Source organism: Stegostoma tigrinum, chromosome 29 (genome assembly GCF_030684315.1).
Source record: "Stegostoma tigrinum isolate sSteTig4 chromosome 29, sSteTig4.hap1, whole genome shotgun sequence".
NCBI classification, from domain to species: Eukaryota; Metazoa; Chordata; class Chondrichthyes; order Orectolobiformes; family Stegostomatidae; genus Stegostoma; species Stegostoma tigrinum.
This window is the reverse complement of record NC_081382.1, coordinates 29,882,783-29,900,114: the sequence shown is the minus strand read 5'-3', so window position 1 is coordinate 29,900,114 and position 17,332 is coordinate 29,882,783. Positions and strand designations below refer to the sequence as shown.

Sequence of the window (17,332 nt, the reverse complement as noted above, 5' to 3'; positions counted from 1 at the left end):
TTTCTTCAGTGTGATTGCCACTGCAGGCTCTGGTTACGTTCACACTTACCAAAGATCACGCTGAGAATGTCCAAGTTGTTTGATGCTAAATCCTTTTCAAACTATTGCAACAAGTGAGCTCGCTCACTCTGGTCTTGGACAGACAGCAGTATGGACAAAACCAGCTGCATATACACGCCACTTGATTTTAAAGGAACATCAAATGAGGCATGATATAACAGGCAGCTGAAAATGTTTGTCCACATAATCACTGGGCTTACACCACAGTCCGTCACCACTACCATCCCTTGGAGAAGTTATAAGCATTAGTCTAAACTGGATTGAAGCTTTGATCAGGGACTGTCACCTTGTCCTCTGAAATGCAAATGTCTGTTATATGCTGATAAGAACTAGGAGCTAGAGTAGGTAATACAGCCCATAAAGCCTGTTTAACAATTCAATAATTTCACGGCTGATTTAATTATGGCCTAAATTTCACCTACCCACCTACACCCACAGTGTGCACTCACTTCTTGATCAAATATCTGTCTCACTCAGCCTTGAATGCATTCAGTATCAGAGTTTCCACTGCTCTCTGTGCAAGGGAATTCCACAGATGAATGACCCTCTGAGAGAAGAAATTCTTTGTTACTTGCATCTTAAACGGGAGATCCTTTTCTTTTAGTCTGTGCCAGCTCATTCTAGATCCTTTGACAAGTGGAAATATCCTCTCAGCATCTAGCTTGTCATATTCTGCTCGAAATCCATCTGTTTCAATAAGGTCACCTCTCATTCATCTCAACTCAAGCTTCTCAACCTTTCTTTAGAACATAACCCATACATCCCAGGATCAACCTCAGGTACCTCACCTGCACTGTCTCCAAAACAAGTATATCCTTCCTTAAGTAAAGAGGTTCAAAACTGAACGTGGTGCTCTGTCTGTGATTTTAGTAATACCCTGTGCATTCCCAAACTAAAAACAGACTGCGGATCCCCTAAGACGCAGAGTAAATTTGTCAAATACGGTTTCCCGTTCACAAAACTATGTTGACACAGCCTGATTGCATTATGGTTTTCTAAATGTCCTGCCACTATCACCTTAATAATTAATTTTAGGATCTCCCCCACCCCCACCAAAAGCCAGATGTTAGGCTAACTGGTCCATGGTTTTCTGCTTTCTGCCTTCCTCCTTTCTCAAATTATGGCATTACTTTTGCAGATCTCCAATCTTTTTTAAAATCTAGGGAAATTGAAAGACTACATCCAATGCATCCACTATCTTTGAGGCTACTCATAGAATCATATAGCATGGAAATAGACCCTTCAGTCCAACTAGTCCATGTCGACCATAATCCCAAACTAAACTAGTCCCACTTCCCTGTGCAAGGCTCATAACCCTCCAAACCTTTCGTATTCATGTGCTTCTCTGAACGTCTTTTAAACGTTGTAACTGAACCCACGTTCTCCAACTCCTCTGGAAGTTCATTCCACACATGAACCACTCTCTGTGTAAACAAAACAGAAATGCCCTTCATATCTTTTCTAACCCTCTTTCTCCTCACACCCTTAAAAATAACTCCCTGGTCTTGAAATCCCTCACCCTAGGGGAAAAAAAAAGACACCTGCCATTCACCTTCTCAGTAACTCATCATTATTTTATAAATCTTTATAAGGTCCCCCCTCAACCTCTTTTGCTCCAGTGAGAAAAGTCCCAGCCTCTGCTTATATCTCAAACCCTCCATTCCTGGCAACATTCTGCTAAGTCTTTTTTGAACCCTCTCCAGCTTAATAATATCTTTTTATAACATCTTAATAATAATATCCTTTAAGATCCTAAGAATTAGGCCACCACGGAACTCGTTAGTCTTCAGCTTGATTAATTTTCCTGTTACTTTTTCTGTATTGATCCTGATTATTTAAAGTCTGTCCCTCCCTATTGTTCCTTGCTGTTCTACTACCTTTGGCATTTCTTTTTCTGTGAAGACTGAAATAACTCCACAGAGGCTGATATGAGAGCCCTTGACTCTGATCCAGCTCCCTCCGAGCCAGCTGTTAGAGTGAACAGAATCTCTGACACGCCTGTTTATATCTGTCAGCCAGGGCTACCTGATCGGACCAGATTAACAGCCCCAATCAGGGAACTCCTATTCTGTGAGGTCGACGTGGCTGACCTCGTTACAATCATTACAAGGACAGAAGCCATATTCTTATTTAAAGCCTTTTCCCTTTAATTGTTTCCCATTGGTGAACACAAGTTCTGTCCTCTTGTTCACTTTTGCAGCTTGTTGCTTTTATATACTTGTGGAAAATTTTATTGTCTATTTATATTTCTTGGTAGTTTTCCCCCATCCTCTGACTTATGCATTTTTTAAACTGTCCTCTGCCCGGTTTCTAAAATGTTTTCAATTTTCCAGGCCACTACTAACCTTCCTGGCACTGTATACCTTTCCTAACTTCCTTAGGTAATAACAAATGGTGCACCCTTCTGCAGGAGCCTGTTTTGGTCTTGAGAGGTTAGAAATACCTTCTGAAATATCTGCTTCTCTGCAGTCTTAGCTTTTAGCTTGTTTTCCCATGCCACACTGCAGTGCCTAACAAAGGGGGAGAGATACTGGTTGAAGTGTCAAAGATGGGGCACAAGAGAAGTGTGTTGCTGGAAAGCCCATTTGAAACCAGAGTGACAGCAACTGGGAGAAGCAACTCTTATACCAGTTATCATGACCCTGTGTGATGCCAATTAGTGCAACGCAGGAGCGAGTTTGTTCAATTAGAACTCACCAAACCGCCTGTTGTGTTAAAGAATGATGGTGTAGCTCAACTTGCTGCTTCAAATGTGCCAATTTAAAATTTGCTGTTGCAATTTGAATTAAGCTATTTATATTTCTCTTCTGTTCTTTTTGTTTCTCTTTCCAGTCCATCAGAATTATGTAGGTACAGACACAGAAAGGAATCCTTTCTTTCTTTCGGTTGTCCTTTCTGACCAAAACAATCAGCGCGTGCCACAGTACCGTGCGATCCTCTGGAAAAAAACAGTAAGTGGCAATTGGTTGCACCTTGATTGCTCATGTTTGTCAGAATTGTGTGTTTATGGTCATTTCTCTCACATCGCAAAGCCACCTTTCGACGAAGGCCATCATTGCTTCAAGTACATTTCAGACCCTCCTCAAATTGAAGTGATTGCTTTTCAAAGCAATATTCCAAGAGAATTACATCCTGTTACCCTGTACAACTTAACATTTCCAGGCAATTCCATACTCCTAAAGCTGCATCCTTACCACAAACCTTTTTCAGATCTTTGTACAGTCGCCTCCACCTTAGGGTCAACACGCTGGGCATGACTTTAGAAGATGAAATCAGAAAAAGATATAAAGACATTTAAGAGAGAAAAGGAGGTATTTGATGGAAAAGTCAGACTTAGAGAGATTTCTAGTGGGGTCGTGTTGGAAAATAACGAAGTCATGTTAAGCTGATATTGAACTTTTGTTGGAAATAGGAGCAGGAGCAGGGTCATTGAAAACACCGAGCCCACTGCACCATTCCGTAAGATCATGTCTGAGCTGATCATGAGCTTAAGGACACTTTTCTGTCTACTACCTCCAATAATCATGGCTCCCTTGTCAATCAAAAATGTGCCCCGCTGAACCTTGACTATATTTAATGACCTAACCTCCATAGCTTGTGGGGGGAGAACATTCCAAAGGCTAATGACCCTGCAAGAGAAGAAATTCCTCCTCCTCTCTTGGGTCTCATTTCTGTGTAGAATAGGAAATGGATGGGGGTGGGGGTGGAGGATATGCATAACATAGCATAAACCTTAGGGTAATAAAAGGGATAGAAGTCAGGAAGGGGGTCCCATTTCCAGGCAGGCCAAGAAACAGGACAAAAGCAAAATGCTGTGGAGGTTGGCAACCTGAGATGAGGGTGAAGATCTCTAGAAATATTCAGCAGCTCAGGGAGCATCTGTAGGGTGAAACAGTGTTCATGCTGAACATGATGAGGTCACCCAGAACCAGGGGACAAGACATATAAAATGGTCATATATACGTCCAGTAGTGAATTTTGGTTAGAATGTTTTGAATGTGAAAAACCTTTCCACAAGGAGTGGCCAGGGTGTATAGGAAAGATGCATTTCGTGGGAATATGAATAAACACATGAAAGCAAAGTAATAGCAGGATAACTTGATAATGTTTAATGGGTGGAAGGAGGCTTGTATACAACATTAATAGCATTGTGGGTCAACCCACAGCAGATAGACTGCAGCCATTCAAGAAGGCAGCCAACCACCACCTTTCAAGGGCAACTAGGGATGGGCAAGAAATGCTGGTCAGCCAGTGATGCCCACTTCCCTCAAAAATGAATAATAATAAAAGAGAGGGCTTAGATCTGAGGAGTCTGCACTGCAAATACTTTCTAATATCGTGCAAGTTTCTTACAAGATCATTTTCAGTGAGCCAATTTGTCAATTTCAGACTAATTCTACACTTTGAGGTTTAAGTTCTAAGAAAATGTTCCCATGCTTGCCCACAAATGAGGTGCTGAGGAACACAAAATCATTTTGTTAATGATTTGCCTGAGAGAGATACTGGCAGGAGCTGCACAGGAAACCATAATGTTTAAGGTTATTTGTGTATTTTTTGCAAAATGAGACTCTAATTAAACAAGAAGATCCTTTCCTGATTTGTAAATGAAGGTTTTACAAAGCTCCCAGGGTCTGAGTTCAAACAAGGCTCAGCGAGGGCTGGTGTTCCAGCCTGCTCCCACACCAGGCACCACCACTGTCTGCAGTGATGTATTTTCACACTGTGGTTAGGAGCAGTAGTTTCCCAACTCTGTGTGTGTGTGTGTGTGTGTGTGTGTGTGTGTGTGTGTGTGTGTGTGGGATACAGTGTGGGTGAGGGAGTGTGTGTGTGTGTGAGAGAGAGAGAAAGAGATTCTGTTGTGTGTGTGTGTGTGTGTGAGAGAGAGAGAGAAAGAGACTCTGTTGTGCGTTTGTGTGTGTGCACACTTATGCTTATACGCGTGTGTGTGTGTGTGTGTGTGTGTGTGTGGAGTCAGTTAGCCCTTCGCCATCCTCAGTATGTTCCATAAGTTTGTGTAGTCACAGCATTTTGCTGCATACCACTCTCAGTGACAGTAAATTTCTTGTCAGATTTATTAGGTTCTGGTTTCTTCTTAGAATCTGACAATGGTCATCATTCTTTAAACACCTGACTGACTACGAATGATTTGAAATACTAATACAGGTCTTTACATGATGACTGATTGCACAGAATAGAGCAGTTAGTCTTCCATAAACATATTTGATATTTTTATAGGAAGTTGTGTCCTCTGTTGATGGGAGAATAAGGGGAGCACTGAGCCCCATTATTGCTACATTAGTTTATGCTGCTTTGTGGATTCGAGGTGGGGAGATGGAGTTAAAGTACAGATCAGTTGTAATGTAATTAAGTGGCAGTACAGATAGGAGGGCCTGAATGGCTCACCCTTTCACAAAGACTCTCGAGTTGTGGCACATTGGGTTCAGAGCACAATGCTTGACTCAGTGCTAGGAATGCATTGGAGCAAAATAAGAAAGGGAGATGGGAAGTGTTGTAGAATGATAAATTGTGGATTCACCAATGGATTCCCCTCACTGGAAGTTCCCAAGCAGCCTTTCACAGGAGGCACAGAGTACACAATACTGCAGTATGGAAGGGATGAGCAGTGTTAACTGCCACATCAGGAAGAAGTCACCAACAGTGCTATTAAGCAGCACTTGTTAGCAATAGTCAGTTCACCGGTGCTCAACTTAGGTTCTACCATTCAGCTCTTGACTTCATGACAACCTCGGTCCCTCTTTGGACTGTCTGCAGAGGTGAAATGAGGTTGACTACCCTGGCCATCAGGACCACATTTGACCGAGTGTGGCGTCGAGGAGTCCTAACAAATTGGAATCAATGGGAGTCAGAGGAGAATTCTCTACTAGTTCGATTCATATCCAGCATAAAGGGAAATGGTTGTGGTTGTTGGACGTCAGTCATCTCAGCTCCAGGACATCTCTGCCAGAGTTCCTCAGGGTGTTGTCCTGGGCCCAAACATCTTCAGCTGCTTCATCAATGACCTTCCCTCCATCGTAAGGTCAAAAATGGGGATGTTCGCTGGTGACTACACAATATTCACTCATGACTCCTCAAATACTGAAGCAGTCCATGTTTAAATGCAACAAGACGTGGACAATATCCAGGCTTTGGGCTGTCAAGTTATAAGCAGTGTTTACTGTATAGGGGTGACAGTTAATCATATCTCCACTATGAGAGAAAGTAACATCAAGTGCCAGGGACCCGGGTTCGATTCCACTCTCGGGCGACTCTCTGTGTGGAGTTTGCACATTCTCCCCAGCGTTTTCTCCAGGTGCTCCAGTTTCCTCCCCAGTCCAAAGATGTGGACTGGTTGTGATAAATTGCCTATAGTGTACAGGGATGTGCAGGCTATGTGGATTATAGGGTGAGGTGGTGAGTCTTGGTGGCATGCTGTTCAGATGGTCTGTGTGGATTTGATGGGCTGAATGGCCTGCATTCACACTGTAGGGATTGTATGATGATGACCCCTTGACATTGGATGGAACTATCATCACTGTATCCCTCACTACTAACATTCTGAGGGTGGTTACCATTAACTAGAAACTCACCTGAACTAGTCCTACAAATATTGAGGCTAAAAAAGGAGGTTGGAGACTAGGAATCCTGCAGAGAGCAACTTTCCTCCTGACTCCCCAAAGCCTGGTCCAGGATCTACAAGGCACAAGTCAAATGTGTGATGGATTATTTCCCACTTGCCTGGATGAGTGAAGCTCCAACAATGCTTAAGCTTGACACCATCCTTGACAAGGCAACTCACTTGATTGGCACCACATCCACAAATATTCAGTCCCTCCAACACTAATGTTCAGTGAGAGCAATGTGGAAATTCACCAATTACGAAGATGTTCAGGTTAGATGGATTAGCAATGGTAAATGTGGTGTTATAGGGATAGGTTGAAGGGTGGGGATCTGTGTCTGGGAGGGGCTGTAACGACTTGATGGGCCAAATGGCCCCTTTCTGCACTTTAGGGATTCTATGATTCCTTCGACAGCACCTTCTAGATCCACAATCTCTGCCACCTAAAAGAAGAAGGGCAGCACATACGTGGAAACACTGTCCAGGCTCCTCTCCAAGCCACATGCCGTCCTGATTCAATGTCACTGGGCCAATATCCTGGAAGTTTCTTTCCAATGACATCAAATGAACTAAGTGGTTCAAGAAGGCAGCTCATCACCACCACCTTCTGGGAAATTAGGGCTGGGCATTAAATGCTGGCCCAGCTAGCCTCCTGTAGTTGAATAAAAAATGTCCTAACAATGCCACTATGAGTGAGCAACAGACCAAGCAGAAATTCCAATGGCCAAATCACAGCTGATGTGCTCCAGCTGTGGGTCTGTGATCTTTGAGGAGTTATCCTCAGGAACCGGAGGGAGAGAATGGTGGCAAATATAGAAGTCAAATTCATCTGCTATTGTTTTTCTGTCATTTTAATCATTTGATTGTTCAAGCCTGGCTCACTTTTCTTCAGTAACAGGTAACAGGAAGCCTCATTCTAATCAGGACCTGTTTCTATCAGTGCTAAAATTCCCTGCTGTCTTACTTTAATCATGTATTGGTCGATTTGATCCAATTACAAGACTTCTATATTCCAAGAGCATTCATAAGGGGAATTTTACTTGAGGTGAATCAAAGCTGATTCAGTAGGTGAAAGGGTCAAAAAGCAAAAGCTTCTCATTACTGAAAGACAATGCTAAATATTTCCTGAAGTATCTATTTACAGAAGACTGTTTTCCTTTCCACAGGGTACACAGAAAATATGCCTTCCTTATAGCCCTACAAAAACACTTTCTGTCAAATCTATTTTAAGGTAAGTGTGAAATCTTGGAATTCAAAATGGACCCTCCCTGCCATTGTTGAATTAGTTTTAACAAGGTGTAGAACTGGATGAACACAGCAGGCCGAGCAGGAAACCTAACGTTTCGGGTCTGGACTGTTGTTCATTTTTCTGAAGAAGGGTCCAGACCCGAAACGTCAGCTTTCCTGCTCCTCTGATGCTGCTTGGTCTGCTGTGTTCATCCAGCTCTACACCTTGTTGTTACAGATTCTCCAACATCGGCAGCTCCTACGATCTCTGATTTGATTAGTTTTACCAGTTTTCACACCTACTGTTGGATGAAAGTCTGTACTTTGCTGGAGTGCAGAATCACAGGTAGTGGTTACAGAGAGAGAGAGTTACCTACTGTCCTTGGTGGGTTATCCTCTTACCTCAGCTGATGCAGTGGCGGTGACTATTCTACATGCTGTTAGTGAGAAGGCTAGTTTAAGCATACACATCTGTATTACCAACAGTTTGGGAATATGATGAGCTTGGATATAACTCACTCAGCAACCATCCACTTTGACAGATATTGGGCCTGATTTTAACTCTTATGAGAGGCAGCCTATCCCAAGCCTGCCACCATCCAGTGCATAATTTAGACCAGGCCTGGCGAGTACCAGAGCCTTGAATGCTTGCTAATGAATATATACCATCCCTATAACAAATGATAAAAAATAATCTGCATACCTCTCTGTACAAGAGCACGTGTTTCATAGTTATTCAAATTTGATGGTGATTTTATCCTAAAATGCCTGGAAAATCCCTGGAAAAAATTGGCTCAATACAGATTTTTCTGATCCATTCAGGTTCTAGTTGTTAGTGTGAGTGAGGAATATAAAGGCCTGGAGTGGCCCAGACACAGTGTCATTGGGCCAGGAGAAACCCGAGGCACAGAGGAAAGGGAGGTGAGCAACAACTTGGATTTAAACAGCATCTTCCATGGAGAGATACAACCACGGTGCTTTAGTGAGCAGACAAAGCTGGGCACAGGTACTGATAAGGGTGACAATAGTGGCTGAGTTTTAAGAAAGGCCTATTGGAAAGGAACAAGGGAAAGTAAGAGATGTTTCCTTGCATAGAACTACAGCAGAGAAGGAGACATTCAGGCCAGTCGCGCATATGGTCAGCTCTCGGCGGAATGACCTTCCCTAGTCCTGCTGCCCTGTCTTTTCCCTTGCATTTCTCCACATTTCTTTTCAGATATTTGTCCTGTTCTCTGATGAGTGGCTCGATCGAATCTGCTGCCAACACACTGTCAAACGATATAGTGCAGATCAAACCACTCACTGCCTCACATCACACCACATTGGTTATTTTGCCAGTGACTTTAAATCCTCTGGGGCTGGATCCTCCCACAGATGGGGATAGTTTCTGGCTGTCCAATCTGTCCACGTCCCCCATGGTTTTGTTCACCTCTGTCAAACACCCTGTCTATTCTGAGGAGAGAAGCTTCTCCACTCCACACACATCACTCTGAAGTTCCTCAGCCCTGGTACCGATTTCATGACTGTTTTGTTGACCTTACAGATGTGGGCGCCCCCCCCCCAACCCCGTCAGGAGATGGTTCAAGAGCTTGCGGTTTAAATTACCAAGCACAGAGCCTTCGATGTTTGGGTGAAGGGGAGAGGGACTAAGGCTAGCGTTGGGAGAATGCTGTGCTCTTCAGAGTTTGCGGAGCTGGTGGAGATTGTGGAGTTGGAGAGGGAGGAAGGCATGGGGGTTGGGGGCTGAGGACAGGCCTAAAAATTTTAACTTTGTGGCATTGGAGCCAGGAAAAGGCACTGAGCAGAGGGGTGAATGAGGGATATGAGTGGCATTGTCATGGGCCACGTTTATGAAGGTGATTGCAGATCTGTTTATGTCTGACCTTTGATTGTGAAACTTAATGTGGTTGTTGTTCTTTAACTTTGCCTTGTTCTAACCATGATTTTTGCCATTGTCTGCTACTTGCCAGGAAATAAAATGTTAACTATATAGAGCCAGATCACCAGAAGAAGGGGTGTGAACTGAACTGAGGATCAGCTTTAACACTCAGCAGCAGCTGCTATATCCATTGCTGCACTGATGGCACTGAAAGTTTTTCATTGTGTGCTATCTGCAAAGAAAACATTTTTCAGCCAATTCTACCCTTGATCCACAAATTACCCAGATTCCTTCTTGCGGGGAGTTAAAATTCAGAATAAACAATGGATATTTGGGAAGGGAATCCTTCATTCTGGTTTGATGCTGGGAAGAAGCTGATCTTTCTGTCCCAGAACACATACAGTGTGAGGTGAAGGGAGTCATTGGAGTTCATTGTCCTGTTGTGATATATGCGTGCTGCGATTTTCGAAAGAAATGGTCCGTGTCACATCGAACAATCTCATCAATCTTTGAATTGTTTTGCAGTGCCATGAACCTTGATAAATTTGAAAAAGGCCCCAGGGAAATTTTTAATGCAGAAATACAAAAGGTAGGAATCAAGTTTGTTAAAACGGCTTTCAACCGTTGTCATTGTCAGGGGGAATATTATAAACATAATTTGCTATTTGGAGTGAAACCAAACTACAGTCTAGGGTTCGGAGATAATGGGAACTGCAGATGCTGGAGAATTCCAAGATAATAAAATGTGAGGCTGGATGAACACAGCAGGCCAAGCAGCATCTCAGGAGCACAAAAGCTGATGTTTCGGGCCTCTGATGAAGGGTCTAGGCCCGAAACATCAGCTTTTGTGCTCCTGAGATGCTGCTTGGCCTGCTGTGTTCATCCAGCCTCACATTTTATTATCTACAGTCTAGAGTTTATCTCCTTACTCCTGCAGCCTGTTGGAGAGTTAAATTAGTATCAATTAACCTCAAAGTCAACTGTGTTTAATTGATGACCATTTAGGTATCATTAGGTTCTAAGTCTTAAACATTAATAACCAGGATTATGCAGTGAATAGACTTTATAAACTGGTGGTTGAGTCTGGCCGAATTTCGTGGATGCAAGACCAGCTTATGACTGATCTAGTCCAGTCCATGAGAATGATCATTTATTGCCTGTAGGGGCCAGGTCTGAAATCAGGGGCCCTGGCACTGCCCCTGGCCTGGGCCTGTTCCCACTGTCAGAGAACCGAGGCCTGTCCCTCGAGTGAGTGCAACAAGCTTCCCCCCTGCCCCACCCATCTCGCCACAGCAACCTCACTCCAGCTCAAGTGCAGCGAATCCACCCCAACCCCAAACTTCACACCCCCATAACTTTAGAACTTAGCAGCCTCTTGGCCCCCCCCAACCCGAGGAGAGTGACCTCATCCCTCCAGACTGAGCTCAGTGACCCCGCCCTGGAGCAGTGTGGGCCTCTCCTATCGCGCCCCCCTCCCCCAATCCCTGGGTTATCAGATTCTGTTGTACTTCCCAGCATCAGGCTCTGATTGTTTGACAGAGAAACTAGACAACAGCAAGCGTGTGGTTTCAGTACTTCATTTTGTGCAGTCAATGCTAAATGAATCGAACGTGTTGGCGGTTAATACTACCTCCACATTGTCAGACACAACATACAGGAGCAAGGGAGGTTGTGGTGGCAAACAGTGAGGCTTTGATCAGTTAATTTTGCAGACAGACAGTGAGTAATGGGACTGTGCTGCCCCAAACCCCAGGAGTTCTTGGCTTACTGCTCCAGGAGCCCCAACTCGTCACTTTTTCTCTCGTCCTTGCTCATGACATTTGTCCCCCACTGTGAGTTATTTGTGGTTGAGTTTGGGCAATGTTCAATGGACTCTCCTAGCTTCACTCATCTAATGAATAGATATGATGGTGCGAGCAACTAATCGTCTTGTTCTGGTGTTTGACAGGACTTACTGGTTTTAGAAGAACAGGAGGTGAGTGCAATGTAACACAGGGCTCTCTGGTAGGAATTACTAACTGTTGACAACCCTTCGCACTACTTATAGGAGGGAACACATAGGGGAAAGAGCAGGCAGGGCAGAGGAGGGATGGAGGGAGAGTGGGGCAGGGATCAATGAGGAGGCAATGGGGGGACTGTGGGAAATGGGAGTGTGTTGGGTTACAGGAGGGTGGATGTGGTTTAGGGGTTGGGGGAGTGGACATTTGGAGGTGAGAGTGGGGGTACAGGAAGGTGGGTAAGGCCCAGGGTGGGGGGGAGTGAGGTGCAGGATGGTGGATGAGGTCCAAGGCAGGTGGAGTGGTGCACAAGAGGTTGGGTGGGTTGGGGGATGGTGCAGGAGGGTGGGTGAGGTGGGAGGAGGGTGGATGATGTCAGGGGGGCAGTCAAGTGGGTAATGGATAAACAGATATTCAACAGGGAGGAGGTACAGGATGACCAATGGGCTTTAGAGGGAGAGGTTTACAGGATGCTGGAGGGTGGTTGATGTCACCATCTTATAAGGGAGAAGGAGCAATAAGAGGATGAAGTGGGGTACAGGAGGAGGGAAGGCATTGAAGGGCAGTAGAGGGTATGGAGTATAGAGGTAAGAGAATGGAATGGTCTACAGGACAGAGGAGGGGCAGAGAAGAATGGTGATGTTTACAGAGGGGCCAGGCTCCAGGAGGAAGTGGGCATACAGGAGGAGGGAGTAGAGGGGAGTAGGGATGGAGTTATACAGAATTACAGGGGGAGGAAGTCATAAAGAAGGGCAGAGGGAGTTCAGGGAGGAAAGTGGGAGTGCAGGGAGGGCTTGTTGTGCGGGGTTACAGGAGGGGGTGAGGGTGACAAGATGACAGGATGAGGGTGACAGCTGACCATCTCCTCCTGGAGTAACGTACAGCTTCCTGATGAGATGGATTGAACTCCTTGCTTGGATCTCTGTCTACTATAAATGACATGGTTCCGTGCTGCAGTGAATCAGTTCAGTATTTATTTATTTTATCTATTTAAACTGCTCAGTTTCGAATCTTGAAAAAGAGTTATGTTATTACCTGATTCAATCACTCATTAGATTTCCGTAAATTTCAGTGCTAGTTTATTATATATGACATTTCCTTCTGGTTACTGCACATTTTCTGAATTATTTTTGTTTAATTAGGGGTCGGTGAACTTTAAATTCGGAGTTCTATATGCTAAAGATGGGCAACTGACAGACGATGAAATGTTTAGCAATGGTAAGGATATGTGTCTCTGTGCATCTGTTCATACTGCTTTTATAATAGCTCATTCAGGTTGAATTTTACCTGAACTACTGTCATCACAAACCTTGTGTTGCTGCAGTAATTTTCAGTTGTTCCTGCCGGAGCTCGTTATATGCTCAAAGACTAGCATTGGAAGGAGGCCATTCAGCCTGCTCTCCATGTCTAGACTGTAACCCCATGCTGATTATAATCAGCTCACCTTTGACAGGGCAGAGAACCTGTTATTAAAAATAAAGTGGGACAAATAATTGAACTATGCTACACGTGGGGGGACGTCAGGGAGAGTGTGATGGACTTACTTTGATGAGTGCAGCCCCAACAACAGGCAAGGAGCTTGTCAGCATCCAGGATAAAGCAATCTCCATCCACCACGCCCAATTCTCACTCCCTCCATTACCAACACACAGAGGCAGCAGTGTATACCATCTATACCATGCACACAAGTAACTCACCAAGGTTCTTTCAACAGTACTGAAAGTACTTGTGGCCTCTATCGTGTGGAGGAAAAGTGCAGCAGATGCATAGGAACGCCATCATTTGCAAATCCCTCTCCAAGCCACATCCTAACTTGGAAACACATCAGCATTGCCTTCATCTTACTGCATCAAAAACTGGATCTCCTTTCATGGTAACACCTACATGGCTTGAACTGCAGCAGTTCAAGAAAGTGGCTCATCACCTTCTCAAGGACAAGACGTGCTGTCCTTGCTGGCAACATATGCAACTGAGTGCAGAATAACTTGCAATGCGTAGGTAAATTTAAGCACTGCTGCAATATCACATGGTCTGGTGCATAAGTGAGAAATTTCGTGACTGTTCTGTATGTGGTCTCAACACCATCTTCTTGTCTGCTCCTCATAACCCTTGGCTCCCTTGGCTATTGACGAATCTGTCAGCCTCAGCCTTGTAGAAGTTCACTAACCCAGCCTCCATTGCCGACTAGTGAGCAGAATTCCACAGAGACTAAATGACTCGCTGAGAGGTTCCAGGCAGTCTGGACATTTCCAAACTGCTAGGACCCATTTAAAACCTTCACGGCCAGCCAGCAAGTAAATGAGACTGTAAAATCAAATGGCCAACCTTTATTTGCCATTAATTCAGTCATCAACCAGACTTCTTGTAAATTAAGTTCACGGTCTGTGCTTTGGCATTGCTGTCAGAAATTTTGTTTTTGAGTTTGCGGATGTATTGATTTTTCTGCTGTTCAAAGTGACTCTGCTTCCTAAGTGAGTCACAGTTTGGGATTATAATCAAAGTGATGAGAATCTTCCTGTTTTCTGCAACATAAACTGTGTGAAATTCAGTGGAGGAACCCTGAAGTTTAGGCTGTAAGACACAACGGAGAGAGCTAATGGTCTTCTTGGCTGAGAATACTGCAAACTCCTGGCCTTTCTCCTCTAAGTTAAGGAGGGTCTTTGTAGTTGAGTTAATTAGCAGAGCTAATCTGGGAAGGGGATGGTTCCAGAGAGGAAACACTGCTCAATGGTTCAAGCCTTGTGCTTTCAGAATTGCACATCACTTTGGCCTGTCTGTGGAGTGATGTTCTAATCCAGTCAGTCCCCTTGTCTGTTTCTTTCACAGAATCTGGGAGTGAAAGCTTTCAGAAGTTTCTAAATCTTATGGGTGAGACAATTACATTGAAGGGCTGGATCGGCTACAGAGGAGGACTCGATACCAAAAGTAAGAGTTGGACTAAAATTCAAGACAAAGTATCAAATAAAAATTTGCATCTAACATGGCAACTAAACAGATGGCATTTCATACAACTGGTTTGCTAAACACTACAGATGTTTGTTCCAAATAACAGGTACCAAAGATATCCAATATGCTAAACAGCTGTTGATGCTGTTTTGTATTAGAACTGGTATTTTGTTGAATATATGACTTTGAGTTTCTCCATTTGCTGTTGATTTAGAGACTATCTTATTATTTGTGAATTTATTCTTCGTTCTATTACTTGTTGTGGTTTGACAATATTCTCAGAATCCAGACCTCATTCAATTTTCATTGCCTTGGACTGGGCCGTGCAACATGTTTTGGATAATAAAGTGTGAAGCTGGATGAACACAGCAGGCCAAGCAGCATCTGATGAAGGGTCTAGGCCTGAAACGTCAGCTTTTGTGCTCTTGAGATGCTGCTTGGCCGGCTGTGTTCATCCAGCTTCACACTTTATTATCTTGGATTCTCCAGCATCTGCAGTTCCCATTATCACTGATACAACATGTTTTGGAGCCTGATTTCTGTCTTTGTGCCCATTTGGAGGGTAAGGGGTTAATACAAGATTACAAGTTACAGCAGCATATGCATTATTTATAATGATCCGGAGAACAGCTGACTCTAATTGAGACAGACTGCAGCATCTCTTCTGCAGTTCCTTCTCTAGCTCATGAGCACGCGTAGAATCCATTAGTGTAACACACACATATACATACACGTGCACACACCCTGAAAGATCTGGCCATGCACTCCATATATAAATACATTCTCTCTCTCAAATTCAAACATACACTTTTGTTTTACCACACACAATACTCTGGGAGAATTTTATATAGCTCCACTATTGGTCCAGCCTCTCAATATGTAAATGGACTGTTATAGTAGTATACCCCTGATTTTCTCTCTCGACTCTATTTATCTCTTACTTTCTCCATGCATTTCACACTCTGTTTTTCTTGTTGCCTCGGTCTGTCTTTTTCCCTCCCATTTCCTATTATCCTGCTCTCTCCAAACTCAACTCCAACAGTCTCCCTCTCTGTTTTCCAAATCCCAATCCTACATCCCTCCTGCCCAGGCTTTCATTTTAACCCAGGTGCAGCTCAACTCAGGAACTCTTTGCTGCCTTTCGAAAGTTTCTTTCATTAAGCCTGACCCACCTTTGCCCCTCTGTCCTTGTTGACAAACACCTTACCTTCCATCCCAACTCTTGTAAGCAAATTCTGAAAACGTGCTTTGACTGTACACATCCACCTTTCCCACAACCTACTCTCTGAAGCTGTTGATAATAAAATGTGAGGCTGGATGAACACAGCAGGCCCAGCAGCAGCTCAGGAGCACAAAAGCTGACGTTTCGGGCCTAGACACTTTATCAGAGAGGGGGATGGGGTGAGGGTTCTGGAATAAATAGGGGAGGGGGGAGGCGGATCGAAGATGGAGAGAAAAGGAGATAGATGGAGAGGAGAGTATATGTAGGGAGGTAGTGAGGGGATAGGTCAGTCCAGGGAAGACTGACAGGTCGAGGAGGTGGGATGAGGTTAGTAGGAAGGAGATGGAGGTGCGACCTGGGGTGGGACGAAGGGATGGGTGAGAGGAAGAACAGGTTAGGGAGGCAGAGACAGGTTGGACTGGTTTCGGGATGCAGTGGATGGAGGGGAAGAGCTGGGCTGGTTGTGTGGTGCAGTGGGGGGACGGGACGAACTGGGCTGGTTTTGGGATGCGTTGGGGGAACAACTCATATTCCGATTTGGGAACCCTGCAGCCCAATGGTATCAATGTGGACTTCACCAGCTTCAAAATCTCCCCTTCCCCCACCGCATCCCAAAACCAGCCCAGTTCGTCCCCTCCCCCCACTGCACCACACAACCAGCCCAGCTCTTCCCCTCCACCCACTGCATCCCAAAACCAGTCCAGCCTGTCTTTGCCTCCCTAACCTGTTCTTCCTCTCACCCATCCCTTCCTCCCACCCCAAGCCGCATCTCCATCTCCTACCTACTAACCTCATCCACCTCCTTGACCTGTCCATCTTCCCTGGACTGACCTATCCCCTCCCTACCTCCCCACCTATACTCTCCTCTCCACCTATCTTCTTTTCTCTCCATCTTCGGTCCACCTCCCCCTCTCTCCCTATTTATTCCAGAACCCTCACCCCATCCCCCTCTCTGATGAAGAGTCTAGGCCCGAAACGTCAGCTTTTGTGCTCCTGAGATGCTGCTGGGCCTGCTGTGTTCATCCAGCCTCACATTTTATTATCTTGGATTGTCCAGCATCTGCAGTTCCCATTATCACTTTTGAAGCTGTTGAGTCAGCTTTCCACTCCTTCCAAAGCAATGAAAAGGTTTGAATCCATGGCAGACTCCTCCAAGGTGTGACTTGTCCTCTAAGTCATATCATAGAAGCACTAAGTCCAGTGGGACTGTTTGTGTTTTCGCTGCACAAGAGCCGACTCCCACCACTTTGCATCCAACCCCATCAACAGGTACAAATTTGTACTGATTTCAAAGCATGAAGAATGTATATTTCAATCTGCATTTGCTAAGAATAAAATAGTTTGGTTTCGTATAGTGTAGAGTTCAAATGTGGTGGCATTCTTCA

At 44.6% G+C, this 17,332-nt stretch overlaps 1 protein-coding gene across 10 annotated transcripts in view; it reads left to right on the top strand.

The window, feature by feature from the left end:
• Positions 1–17,332, top strand: part of garnl3 (GTPase activating Rap/RanGAP domain like 3) — a 387,754-nt gene that overhangs the window by 255,780 nt on the left and 114,642 nt on the right. For all 10 annotated transcript variants that reach the window (XM_048558881.2, XM_048558880.2, XM_048558883.2 and 7 more), the window contains 6 exons: positions 2,893–3,011; positions 7,843–7,907; positions 10,308–10,371; positions 11,731–11,757; positions 12,922–12,997; positions 14,606–14,704. In XM_048558881.2, coding sequence (XP_048414838.1) covers positions 2,893–3,011; positions 7,843–7,907; positions 10,308–10,371; positions 11,731–11,757; positions 12,922–12,997; positions 14,606–14,704 — 450 coding nt within the window. The remainder of the gene's footprint in view (positions 1–2,892; positions 3,012–7,842; positions 7,908–10,307; positions 10,372–11,730; positions 11,758–12,921; positions 12,998–14,605; positions 14,705–17,332) is intronic.